Here is a 12,971-nt window from a genome sequence, read left to right on the forward strand (position 1 = left end):
AGACGCTAGCTGGCTACCACTGGGTTAATGACGTGGATGGACCACTGGCTGCAGGAAGTAGGTCACTGGGGGCGCCCTCGGAGACTGCACTGTCTCTCTCTGCGTCCCCGCTGCCCTGAGCTGACAGCTCTCCTCTGTCCCAGGCCTCAGCCCAGAGCAAGGAGCTGGCCGACCACAGACTGAACCTGTGGAATCGTGAGCCCAAAGCCAGCGTTCCCTCCTCTAGGTCGCTCTGGTCGGGGGCTGGGGTCACAGCAACCCTGACTTGGGCGAGCTGCTGGCCCGCTGCGCCTCCCTTCCCCGTCTGCTCAGGAGCATACTTAGCACCTGCCTGGAAGTCACACGTGGGCTCGAGGAGCACCTGGCCAGCAGCCTCAGGTCACCCAGGAGGGAGGAACTGGGCACAGGGAGGTTAAGGAACGGTGCTCAGGGTCACCGTCTGAAGAGGGTGGTGCGGGTAGGGGGCAGTCACACCTCTCGGGTGAACATTCGCTCTGGGCTGGACTTGTGGTCTGGCTCACGAAGGGGCAGGCCCTCTTTCGAAGACCCACAGCAGCAGGCTTGGGTCTGGGTGCCGGACGCTTCCGCTCTCACTTGTTCGCACGGACCTCTGGCTGCGTTCCTGGCCAGGCTGCACGGCTGGCGTGAGGTTCACTCCCCAAGCCAGGCCGTCCTGTGGGAGCCCCAGGAAGAGCTGGGAACCGTCTTGGTTCGCGGTTTCCCAGCAGCCTGTGGGCCCTGGGAGACACGGGCAGACCCCTCTGCTTCGATTCTCAAAAGCTGCTCTTCTTCCTGGCGGGAGGCTGCATTGCTGGAACAGGATGAGGTCATTGCTTTCCCAGCGTCACCGTCCCTGCGGTTTCGGTAAATGCTCGACACGCGCCGTCTCCAGACAGCCTAGTGCACGTGTCCAGAGTGGACCCCACAAGTGCATCTGCATCCACCCATTATTCCAGGAGCGGTCAAGGTTAACGGCTACAGAAACCACCTCCAACCGGCCGACTCCTGCCTAGGCCGTTAACCCACTCAGCGGCCCCTTTTTCCTCAATAAATAATAGATCCCGGCTTCATTCTCTGTAAATCTAAACCCAAGATGGAACAGAAGAAGGACTCGGCAAGGCCCTGGGAAAACAGTGCACAGGACATGGGAGGGTCCCCAGTAAGGAGCTGAGATCTGTAAGTGCACTAGGAGTCACGCCCACGGGTGACATCACTTGGGTCTTGATGGGGCTCGGGACGCCTGGAGGTTTGTCCATGGATCCAGACATCCTCTCAGCCCCTAAAATTCAGGTCAAGGCATCACTGGGATGTGCCTTGCATGAAGATGAGACAAAAGGTCAAGAAGGACCTCTGGTTACCCCTAGCCCTGGACTTCAATGTGTGCATGCACAAATGGAGTTGGAGCTGCCCCCCAGGCTACAAGGATGTCCAAGTGCTTTGTTGAAAGCAAAAGATGCCCTGGAAGGGTCAGAGAAGATGGCAATGGTCATGGCATTGCCTGACACACGTTTTACAAAACAGCTCAGCTCAGTGCTTCCTGTGTGCCGGGCGCTGGGCTGAATGTCTATGCAGTATCTCATTTAACCCTTCGACAGATCTGCGAATCGGTGTGAACAGAGGTGCTCCTCAGGTTACCACGGGGCTCTGTCCTGACAGACCCACTGGAGCCGAAAATGCCACTGAGCCAAAAGGCACTGACTACACCCAGCCTGCCCAGCGCCATGCTCACTGTCTTGGCGCCGAGTTGGGTGCTTCCCCTGCGCCTGTACGGCAGACAGGGAGCCGTGGCTTGCTGGAGCGGCCCAGAGGCACAGAAGGACCACACAGAATATCCCGTGCCCAGTAAAAAGGCCAAAGTCGAAATTCGAAGTCGGCTTCTAACGGAAGCATGTTGCTTCCTCACTGTGGTAAAGAGGAAAGATCATGAAGTCAGACTATCGAAAGTCAGGGACCATCTAATCCCTTATCTGGAGATAAAGCCCGAGGCTGAGATCACGTGCAGCACCTATCTGCAGGTGGGTGAAGGAGCTGGATTTGAACCTGGAATGAGCACAGGTCTGGGCTCAACTGCCTGGGTTCAAATCCTAATTCCTACTTGCCCTTGCTGTGTGACCTTAGGCAAGGATCTTAGTGTCTCTGAGCCACTGTTTCCTCACTGGGAAAATGAGATAAGAATGATTTTTTTTCTCCTTACTAGGTCACAGGGAGAAGGCTGGCACGTGTGGGATCTGCCCTTGGTGGCAGGCAGATACCCTCCCGTGGAGGGCCACTAACCCCTGGCAGCTGGGAATGAAGCAGGGGACAGCAGGGGAATTCAGGTTGCAGGGAGCTGACGTTGCCCGCTGGGCCTTGGGCGGGAACAGTCTCCTGGATCATCCAGGTGGGCCTGGGGTAACCAGGGCAACCGCAGGGACCTCGGGAGTGGAGCGCAAGACAGAGGAGGGGGTCAGAGGGGGGCTCTGGAGTCAAGGGCAGGAGGCTGCAGAGGAGCCCGGCCCGTGGGCGCCTGGACGGGCGCTGAGGGGCCACGGCAGGGCCAGGTGACCAGCGGTCCTCAGCCGCGAGGGGTGCGGGCATCGCAACCGCAGCCAAGGGAGGCTGACCGCGGGCCACTCACCTTCAGGGAGACCTGTTCGCGGAGCGTGGAGTTGGCGTAGGCGAAGGTGCTGGCCATCCCGATGCACACGGCGATGCCTGCAGGACAGAGGCCCACCCGCCGCTCAGTCCCACGGGCCTGGCCAGGGCCGAGGGCCACGTCAGAAAAAGACCCTCAGCTGGCAGGCCAACCACAGAGGGAGAGAAAGCCCACAACGGGGTGACCGGGGAGCCTGCAGCCACCGTGCCGCGGAGAGGATTCTGTGCAGCACTGGGTCCGGAGTCTGGCATGGCCAGAACTGCCATCCCAGCCCTGCCACCTGGACTGTGTGAGCCTAGGCAAGTCCCTGCACCTCTCTGAGCCCCAGTTCCTTCATCTGCGAAGCGGACATCACAACAGCACGCGCCTCGGCTGAGAGAAGCTCATCTCCAGCAGTTGGGAGATGGCAGCTCGGATTCTCTCTACTGTCACAACCCATCTGAGGCGTGTTATTTGTAATAGAAGGTCCATTGACCAAGGCCAGGTCCCACGGAATCAAAGGAACGCCGAAGGGGAAACGTTCTCAGCTGAGAGGCAACCGTGACCCAGGCAGACGGGAGATCGGGTTGAGCTGCTCTCCACAGCTCACTGAGTTGCCACTGTGCCAAGCCACCGTCTCGGGATGCTCCCTACATGATGACGTCACGTCCCCCTTACTTGAGGACAGAATTCCGCTTCACACACAGGTGTGGGGTTCACTATGTTTTTCATAGCGTGTGAACCCCGGGCGTTTCTCCACGGTCCTCTATAAAAGTGGCTGTTTTCCACTGGAAACATATAAGAACTAGTAACCCCGTCGTTCTTTTTCTCAAATTTCCTTTTTGATTAAAAACAAAACAAAAACAAAATACACCCACCTACTGGACAAGACCATAAACATAAGGAGAAAGCTTAGTTGTGAGTCTGCCAGAATTCAGGGGTGACTTTTTTTTTGGGGGGGGGATCAGGGATTGAACCTGCTGAGCCACCTCTCCAGACCTTTTTTATATCTTATTTAGAGACAGGGTCTCACTGAGTTGCTTAGGGCCTCACTAAGTCTCGGAGGCTGGCTTCGAACTCCCGATCCTCCTGCTTCAGCCTCCCGAGCTACTGGGATAATAGGCGTGGCCCACTGTGCCTGGCTTCAACGTAACTTTTGGGGAACATGCTGGCTCCTGAGAACAAATAGGGAAGGGCGGATAGGGTGGTAACCTAGCGAGGAAGGTGGCACCATGTGAGCAGGTCAGACTCACCAAAGAGGAGAAAACGGGAAAGACGAGATGGCCCAGACACCTCATTTTTCTGTACAGGAAGAGCTAGTGATTCCTTCCGTCCACTTTATGACAGGGTTAAATAATTGTCTACAAATGCTGCAGGGCAGAGCCACATCACGATCTGATAAAAATAAGTAACAGTACACCCGCTGTGTACCCGAGACCACTTGTTGACTGCTGAGGGTGTCCCAGCAGGCTAGGTGCCCTGTGAACGCTTCTCCTACTTCCTAACTCTGATGACAGTAGGGAGTGTTTATTGAGCACTTGCTATGCACTAGGCTCCACTCTGAGTTTTTTAATGTGCCTTAGTAAGGAATATGATCGAGATAACGGCGCCAGGCACAGTTCTAAGAGCTTTCTGCACCTTCGCTGTCCTGTGAAGTTCAGGGTCCCCCTCTATCACCTGGAATGGCTCCAGGACCCCTGTGGATGCTCAGGTCCCTTATGTAAAACGCGCAGTATTTACGTGGAACCTGCACACGGCCTCAGGACGCTTCAAGGCGTCTCTAGATGCCTCAGTGCCTGAAACCACGTAGACGCCGTGGAAATAACCACGACAGTGTATTTCTGAGGGAATAATGACGTTTTGTACACTTGCAAATTTTTCTCTGAAGAGTTTCCAATGGCGGCTGGTTGAATTCATGGACGCAGAACCTGTAGATAATGGAGGGACGGCGTGTGCTGTCTTTCTTTTTATGGTAGCAGGGATTGAACCCAGGGGCGCTTAACCACCGAGCCACATCCCCAGCCCTTTTTATTTTTTTGAGACAGGGTCTAGCTAAGTTGCCGAGGCTGACTTTGACCCCAAGGTCCTACCGCCTCAGCCTCCCGAGCTGCTGGGATGACAGCCGCTCGCAGGACTAATGCCATCTTAACTCCTGTTTTACAGATGACAAAACTGTGGCCCAGAGATGTCAAAGAACACACTGCCAGGAAGGGGTCGAGTGGGGTTCAACTCCCAGAAGTCTGAGCTCTTCCTTCCCACCACCCGGCCAGATGAGGACATGCCTATTTGTACCCTTATCTGAGGCAACTAAGGGTCAGAGACGCCAAGTGACTTGCCCACGGTCACACAGCGAGTCAGCTAGAACCCGAACCCAGGAGTGACTCCGAATCGCCGCCCTCGCACTTTGGGTCACCAGGGCCTCCTGCTGGATGAAGAGCCCACCCCAGAGCAGCCCAGGCAGTGTCGCCGCGTCCGGGACTCACCAAGCTTATGCTGGAAGCACACCTTGGCCAGCAGGATCAGGATGAAGGGCAGCCCTTTCTGCAGCCAGCAGACCACGGCCTTCAGCTCGGACAGGGCGGGCGCGGGCGTGCCCGGCGGCTCGTCCCCGCCCTCCTCGCCGTGCCCGCGGTGGTCGCCGCCCACGTGCTGCAGCAGGGAGCCCCCGCGGTGGCCGTGGTGGAAGTGGTGGTGCGGCGCGCGGTGGTGGTAGGCGCCTCCCTCGCCGCCGCGGCCGCCGCCGTCCTCCCTGGAGGCCGGCATGGGGATGAGGACGTCCCCGCCGCCCGCCGAGGGCCCCAGCACCAGGCCGGCCGGGAAGGGGCTGGCGGGGAGGCTGCCGGCCAGGCCGGAGAAGAGCGCGGGCGGGGAGGCCGGCTCGGCCTTCAGGCTCTCGAACACGCCGCCCTCATCCACGCTGGCCTCGGGGCTGAGCGCCTGGCTGCGGTTTCTGCGCGACAAAGGGCTGAGGTCTGAGTCTGGCCCGCAGGTCCCTGAGGTCCCGCTGGGGCGGGATCCGCGAGCTAGAGGGAGGCAGCCTGACCCCGGCGCGGAGGCCGGCCCCTGGGGGGCCAGCGGGCGCAGCCCCCGCTGCTGGCTTTGTAAGAGGGAAGGACCAGCGGACACATGCCAGCGATGCTGTGGACACAACGGTGTCCTCCGCGCAGTTCAATGAGGTCGTTAGGGTGGTGTCCTTGGAAGAAGAGGAGCTTAGGACACAGACACACTCACAGCCGGGGACACAGCAAGAAGGCAGCCACTATGTGCCAAGGAGAAACTGGGGAAGAAATGAACCCCGTGCACCCTTGACCTTGACCTTCCAGCCTCCAGCACCCTCAGAAATTTCCACTGTTGAATCCACCTGTGGCCCCCTAGGCACGTCCAAGCAAGTGAATGCAAAAAGTAACAGCAACAGGGTCAAAACCTGCACGGCACGCCTCCCCGACAACGGTCTTCTAAACGTGACACTGATCCACTCGTGAAATCCCCCGCGGGCAACCCTGGAAGTAGGTGCTGATAACACCCCATTCCACAGGCAAGGAAACTGAGGCACACATGGAGTCACCTGTCCAGTCACAGGGCTGGTAAGTGACAGGGCAGGGGATTCGGTCCCAGCTGACTAGCTCTGGAGCCCGTTTTCTTAGCCGTCCTGCTCCACTGAAGAGCGAGCACAGAACTCCATGAGTCTAGGCCAACTGGAGTTTCCCAGAAGGGCTAGCCTTGGACAGCTGGTATTTGGTGGGCGGCAGTCAGTCATGGGAAGACAACTCAGTCGATGGCCCCCTCTGACCCCAGACCCCACTGCCGTGTTACGTGCTCAGTGCAGGGAGACTTTCCCTAGCCCCTCTGGAGACCTCCAGGGACAAATTCCCTTTTCTAGAGCCAAGCACAGGCTTCTCGGGTTGGAATGAGGCAAAGGATTTGGTGGCTTTTGGGAGCCACTGCTGAGGAGCAGAGAGCGCAGAGCGACCCCTGCAGGAACGGGGAAGGAGTGACAGTAGCTTCCTGTGACGTTGTGCCCTGGCGTTCTGGAGCCTTCCCTTCTCTCGGGCTCACTGTGTGACCTCAAGGCTACGCCACAGACATGAGGGGACTGGTCTGCTCGACGGGCATGTGCCAGGGAGGAAGAGGCGGGCAGAGAGCCGCCCCACCTCTCTCCCTGGGACGTCCCTGAAGTAGGTGTGGCAGGCTCCTCAGCAGACCCCCGAGGGTCTCCAGATACATCAGGAGCTGCTTAAAGCAAGACCTGAGGTCATTCACCTCTGGACCTCCTGACCCAGGGCATACAGTAGGTGCTTAACAAATGTATGCAAGATATCATCCAGTCCTGCCACAGCCATAGAAGGGAGGCTATGGGGGAGGTCGAGCGCTGCTCACACTTGACCTTGTGCCGATTTTCCACTCATTCCACATTTGTCTGATTATTTCACCATCCCACAAAAGCCATCTAAAGGCGCCTCGGTCTCAGATTGATCCTGAAGATAGTACTAACTGCATTCCCATTTCACAGACACAGAAAGTAAGGCTGAGAGGCGAACTTGTGGATGCCCTGGACCTCCTGGGCTCAGGCTCCGAGGTCATGGCTCCCCCTTTACTCGCTACTCAGGGCTTCCTGCCAAGGCCACCACCCACCCCACCCCATCCAGGCTGCCAAAGCTTATCCATGAGATTCCCGCTGAAATCTCTCTTCCTTGGTGGGGCTTCCCCTGCCTCCGGGAAAATGTCTGCACCTGCTTCTGGTTCTCATGCCCACAACCTCCCCTGCCCGGGACTGATCAGTCAGCAACGTATTGTGTATGGCTCTCAATCCCCACTGCCCACTGTAATCACTCGGGAGAGCTTTTGCTAAATAAAGGTGCCCCGGCCCCACCGTAGGCTAATTCAATCAAAATTTTAGGGGGGAAGGTAGGCCCCAGCACCTCAAGTTCCGGAGTCACCCGTGTTAGCTAGCATGCTGTCAGCACTCTGAACAAGCACTTTAGACTGGGCATGCTCCATAGGGTCAAAGACCAGAACCTTTACTCCCTGCTGCTTCTCTACCGCATGTCTCAAGCGCATCTGGCACACAGAATATGCTCAATAAATAAATGCTGCTTTAAAAAAATGAATGGCTGGGTGCTAAGGCGCATGCCTGTAATTCCAGCAACACTGGAGGCTGAGGCAGGAGGATCAGAAGTTGGAGGCCAGTTTCAGCAACTTTGGGAGACCCTACTTCAAAACAAAAATAAAAAATAAAAAGGGGTGGGGATATAGTTCAGTGGTAGAGTACCCCTGGGGTAAATCCCTAGTTAAAAAAAAAAAAATAAAGAAAGAAAAGAAAAAAGGAATGCATGATCACACTAAAAGCTTCGAGAAGTCCTGCAATTGAAAAAATGGACTTTATTTAAACCTGATGTTTCTCAGAATTAGTCAACCACAGAATTCTTTGTGTGTTTGAGACAAGGTCTTGCTGCGTTTCCCAGGCTGGCCTTGAGCTAACAATTCTCTTGCCTCTGCTTCCCAAGTGACCGGGATTGTGGCTGTGCACCATGCCCAGCCCTCAGAATTCTTTTTGCCCATGGAAAACCTATGAATGTCTTGCAGAATAGCTGTTAAAGACGGCAGGGGACATGCTAGCCTGAGGTCTCAGGGTTGGTGGTCTCTTTAGCTTCACACTGGACCTGAGAAGCACATTTTCACAAACCTGGCATGACTTCCCTCTCTCCCTGCATGCCTCATCCCTGACTCCAGAGCCTGGGAAATGTGTGTCCTCCTCCCTTGGGCTCTTTATAATAATCATGATAATATTAATAATGACAACAATAACAGACACCATGGCTATGAGTCCCGAGGGACCAAGGGCTTTCTCTGTAGTTCAAGAAGCTGAGCTCAGAAAGTACAAGTCCTGGCAGGGGCCACACTGGCCCATGTGCATGCCCACACTGCCCCATGGGGCCCTAGAAAGCCCTCCCTGCTCCTCCAAGCTCACCAGCACTGAGGTCATGGCGCCCTGGTACAACCAGGGAAGACTCAACCACCAAGGGCTTTTATATTTGGCCCCTCTTCCCTGCACCTCTCCCCTGTGGTCAGTTGGGATTTCATCTTAAATGGGAAAGACATTCCTTGGGGAGACAGGCTGTGCTTCCAACTTAACCACTTAAGGGTTGAAACGGAGGAGCCCTGGAGAAGTATATCTTGCTCAGACAGGAAGCACCCAAAATGTGGTGTCTCAAAGCACAGATTTTGGGGGACAAGTAAACTGAGCCCCAAATCTCAGACCTGCCACTTCCTCGTCATTGACTTTCAGTAACTGACTTCCCCTCTATGCACCTGTTTCCTCATCTGTAAAATGGGGACAGACACAGCCCTGGCCTCAACAGGTTAATGTGAGGGTAGCAGGGACAGTCACTACACGGTGGCCATTATTTTTCTGCTGTGGTATCTGCCTCAAAAGACCTCATGGTCCACTTGGGAGCAGATGGCGAAGCTGTCTTCAGAGACCAGAAGGCTCCAACAGGCATGCTTCTTACAAGCCAAGTTACGTTTGTGTATTTTCACACTCATTCACAAGCCACTCTGAGTTTTACCATCTGTCATCTGTGGGTAGAAAATCTGAGACCCAGGGGTGAATTCACTTGCCAGAGGCACCACAGGGTTGTCTTCACCTGTTTTCTGTTGCTATAACAAAACGCCTGAGATTGGGTAATGTATAAAGAATAGAGGTCTATTTGGCTTACAGTTCTGGAGGCTGAAAGTCCAAGAGCACAGGGCTGCACCTGGTGAGGGCCCTTGTACTGCATCATCACATGGGGAAGGGCATCCTGTGGCCGCAAGTGTGTGAGCCCAGCTCTCTCTTCTTCTTATAAAGTCACCAATGCCACTAGGGGGTCCCACCCTGATATCCTGATTACCTCCCAAAGACCCCACCTCCAAATGCCATCAGTGTCTGCTCTCGGATGATGTTTTCAACACATGGATTCTGGGAACATCCCCCCCAAACCACAGCAGGTGGGAAGTGACTGAGCTGGGATTTTGGCCAAGGGTTGTCTGCCTGGTAGCTGATCTCCTGCAGACCAGGCAGGCTTCGTCCCAGACTTGGTCCTGGGGCTGGGCCTGGATGGACGGACACTACTTGTCATTTTGGAAGTCACCCGAGTTACAGGGGACCTAGAGTGGGATGTGAGGGAAGACAAGCTTGACTGCCTGCTCTGTGGTCACCCGTGCTAACACGGAGGTTCTGGGGCTGGGTAGCCGCCGCACCCGAGGCCAGGTCCCCATGGCGCACGCTCTCGGGTTTAAACAGACACGTTCTAGGAGCTGAGTGTTTTAACTGTGTGTGTCCATCCTGTAACTGTCTGTTTGGAACCCATTAACCACAGCCACACAGTGGCCGAAGGTGTTCACATCTCGCCTGCAATCAGGGCTCACAGCTCCACCCGCTCCTGACCTCTCCCACATGCAGCCAGTGTTTTCTCTGTCCTAAATCACCCAGGGTCAGACAGCAAACCAGAGACGGCGCCTACCTCCCAGAGCCCAGTTCAAACCAGCCAATCGTAAGCTGTTTCCCTGCCCTACCTGGTTTTTCCTGCAGAAAACACAGTAAAGACAACGGCCTGTGGCCCCCACAATGCAGTGCTTCCCCACATGGCCCGTGTGGTGTGCTGGGCAGGTCTTTTTCATTTCAGTTTTGGGTTGCCCTTCACCACCCAAGGCCCGGGGCCTTCAGCAGGAACAAACCCAGGGGATGCCTACCTTTCAGGTGGAACGTTGTCTGTGTTGCTGCTGTGGCGCCTCTGCATCTTCCTTAACACCTGAAAGCAACGCAGGAGTGAGGCAAGTCTCCCAGCTCTCCTCCCACCCTTCAAGTCACCATGGCAACCATCGACCAGTACTGCCTGCCCCTTACATCCCTGGAGCCCTCTGACCTTTTCCAAACTATGCTCCTATCTTTGCTGGCACTCGATCCCAGTTCAACATTTAACCCCACAGGAAAGAGTTCTCGCATTTCGCAGGTAGAGATGTGGAGACCCAGAGGTGGGGGAGGGCCTCCTGGGGAAGGAGACAGCACGGACTGGGCAGCAGAGAGGTGCTGGGTGTGGAGAAGTGAGCGCTGGTCGGGTAGTCGGGGATGGAGATTCTGGATCTGTGCTGTCCCTAACTGGCTGTGTGACCTCAGGCAAATCGGTAACCTCTCTCTGGCTCCAGATTCCCCTCGAGTCCATGCGTGGAGTGCAGTGGTGGAACACAAAGCTTCCTGCCATCCCTTGCATTTCCTGAAGCAGTAATGGAGGTTGGATTCTGATGGAGACACATCACCTGGTTCACCGTGAGGAGCCACATGGACTTCAGAACTCCATGTTGACGACAGCTGAGGTGGATATTCAGGGCTCCTGGTGGGGGTGCGACCACTGGATCCCAGAGAGAGCAGGCCTTCCCCTGCTCTTCCTCTCCAGAGGGATGCACAGGTTGGGGAACTAATCGGACTCCAAACCCTGGATGGCACAGAACACTCGGGTGAATAATCCACACATAGTCAAGTAGATGACAATTCTTGCAACATCTTCGGTAACCATACCCAGATCCCATCTGCTTAATATCTCTGGATGGCTCCTTATTGACTCTTCTTTGAGTCTCTTTAGGACAATTATGATCATAATGTATTTTGTCCTGTTGATAAAATATGAGTCTTGGGCTGGGGAGATAGCTCAGTTGGCAGAGTGCTTGCCTAGCATGCACAAGGTCCTGGGTTCAATCCCCAGCACCGCCCCCTCAAAAAAATGAAACAAACGAGTCTTGATTGGAGAATACAGAAAATATGACCCTCTCCTGGCTTCCCACTCAAACCAGAATAAAACCCAAAGCTCTGCTCACAGACTACAGGTGCCGCTTTCCAACCTCATTTTCTTCCACTCTCCCTTCTACGATGCACCTCCAGCCTCACCAGTCTTATGGTTCCTCCAACATATCTACTCATCCCTGCCCCGGGCCTTTGCACTGGCTGTTCCTTTCCCTGGAATGTTTTTCCCTTGTATGTTGAACAGCTAGCTCCCTTGGACCAAATGTCACCTCCTCCCAGGTGTCTTCCCTTTCCACTCTGATTCCTCCTACCATTGCACTGTTTTATTTTCTCCATGTCACTTACCAGTTATTTAAATGTACGCTAATTAATATGTGATCTCTCCCCCATTAGAAGGTAAATTCCACAAAAACAGGAATCCTGTGTTGGTCCCTTTACCTCTGCATCTAAAGCGCTGTCTGGCACAGAGAGCACTCCACAAGTATTTATTCAATGGATAAAACAACCATGGGTCTCCCACTTACCTTTTTCTCCATCCCTTGCTCACTGTCCCACCTTTCACACAACAGAAAAAATAACTGTGGTACACTTTCCACAAACAGGTTTACAAACAGCCTCCTGGAATATTTTCCTGCACCAGGACCACAGATGGTACCCAACTCTTAGTTCAGGGCACCATAACTGGCTGTTAAATGACTTCCCACTCCTGACCAGGCTTCTTAGGGCCACGAAATAGACCAAACTCCAACTAAGTTTTCTTTCCCTTTTGGAAAACTAGTTAAGAAACGGGTCAGCAGCACCATCTTTATATATAAAAGAAAAATCATGACACACATTTTTTTTCCTGAACTTGCAATCTTCCTTCATACCTTAGCCCCAACTATCTATCCACCATCCCTTGCAAATCCTTGGGGGAAATAAAACTCAGCATCCCAAGGTTTCTATCCACAAATCTGGCACAACCTCCTAAATCAAGTGCCCAAGACTCCACAGATGCTTGCTTTCGAAGGGTCTTCAGATTCTGTGTTGGAAGCAGGCCATACATAATTATTTCAATATAGAATTCTGGAATAAAATTTTGCACCTAAATAATTGAACGAAACGCCTTTTCAACCCGCGGTTCCATGCAAGGGTCTACCTCCCTCTGAAGGACCACAGCGAGACTTTTCAATGCTTGTGGTGTTTCAAGCTGCGCCCCGGGCCGTTTCAAGACTGCCCCGAAATGCCCGCAAGAGAGCATCTCCTGCATCACTCGCAGTGGAAGTGGACAGGTGCACTTCGGATACAACGTCGCCAGCGCGTCCTATTCCAACGACCAACGCACAGCGCAAAACGCGCTAGGACTCCGAGGGCTGAGGACTACACACCTCGCCGGGGGGGAAACCGCGAACTCTTTTTACCTGCCCAGACAATACAGCAATCACAGCCGCATCATTCACATCCAGCCAAGCCAATCACTCGCGCGTCCTGGGCGTCACGTGACTTCCGAGTACTTCCGGCCTCTGGTCGGGTTCTGTCTCGGGTTTCCAAGGCCGGACGCCAGGATCCCCGCACATTTACGAGCTCGCATACGATTGCCCG

At 54.7% G+C, this 12,971-nt stretch overlaps 1 protein-coding gene across 4 annotated transcripts in view; it reads right to left on the reverse strand.

Annotated features, from left to right (window-relative positions):
- RNFT2 (ring finger protein, transmembrane 2) overlaps window positions 1-12,933 on the reverse strand; it is a 64,670-nt gene extending 51,737 nt beyond the window's left edge. For 2 of the 4 annotated variants that reach the window (XM_079152465.1, XM_079152468.1), the window contains exons 1-5: window positions 12,791-12,933; window positions 10,910-11,085; window positions 10,346-10,404; window positions 5,098-5,564; window positions 2,618-2,694 (exon numbers count right to left, since the gene is read on the reverse strand). In XM_079152465.1, coding sequence (XP_079008591.1) covers window positions 2,618-2,694; window positions 5,098-5,564; window positions 10,346-10,404; window positions 10,910-10,933 — 627 coding nt within the window. In that variant the 5' untranslated portion in view covers window positions 10,934-11,085; window positions 12,791-12,933. Of the gene's footprint in view, window positions 1-2,617; window positions 2,695-5,097; window positions 5,565-10,345; window positions 10,405-10,909; window positions 11,086-12,474; window positions 12,771-12,790 lie in introns of those variants that run through there. The other 2 variants (XM_079152466.1, XM_079152467.1) reach the window with 2 other exon arrangements.
- Window positions 12,934-12,971: the final 38 nt, after the last annotated feature.

The sequence above is a fragment of the Sciurus vulgaris genome (assembly GCF_902686455.1).
Source record: "Sciurus vulgaris genome assembly, chromosome: 8".
NCBI lineage: Eukaryota > Metazoa > Chordata > Mammalia > Rodentia > Sciuridae > Sciurus > Sciurus vulgaris.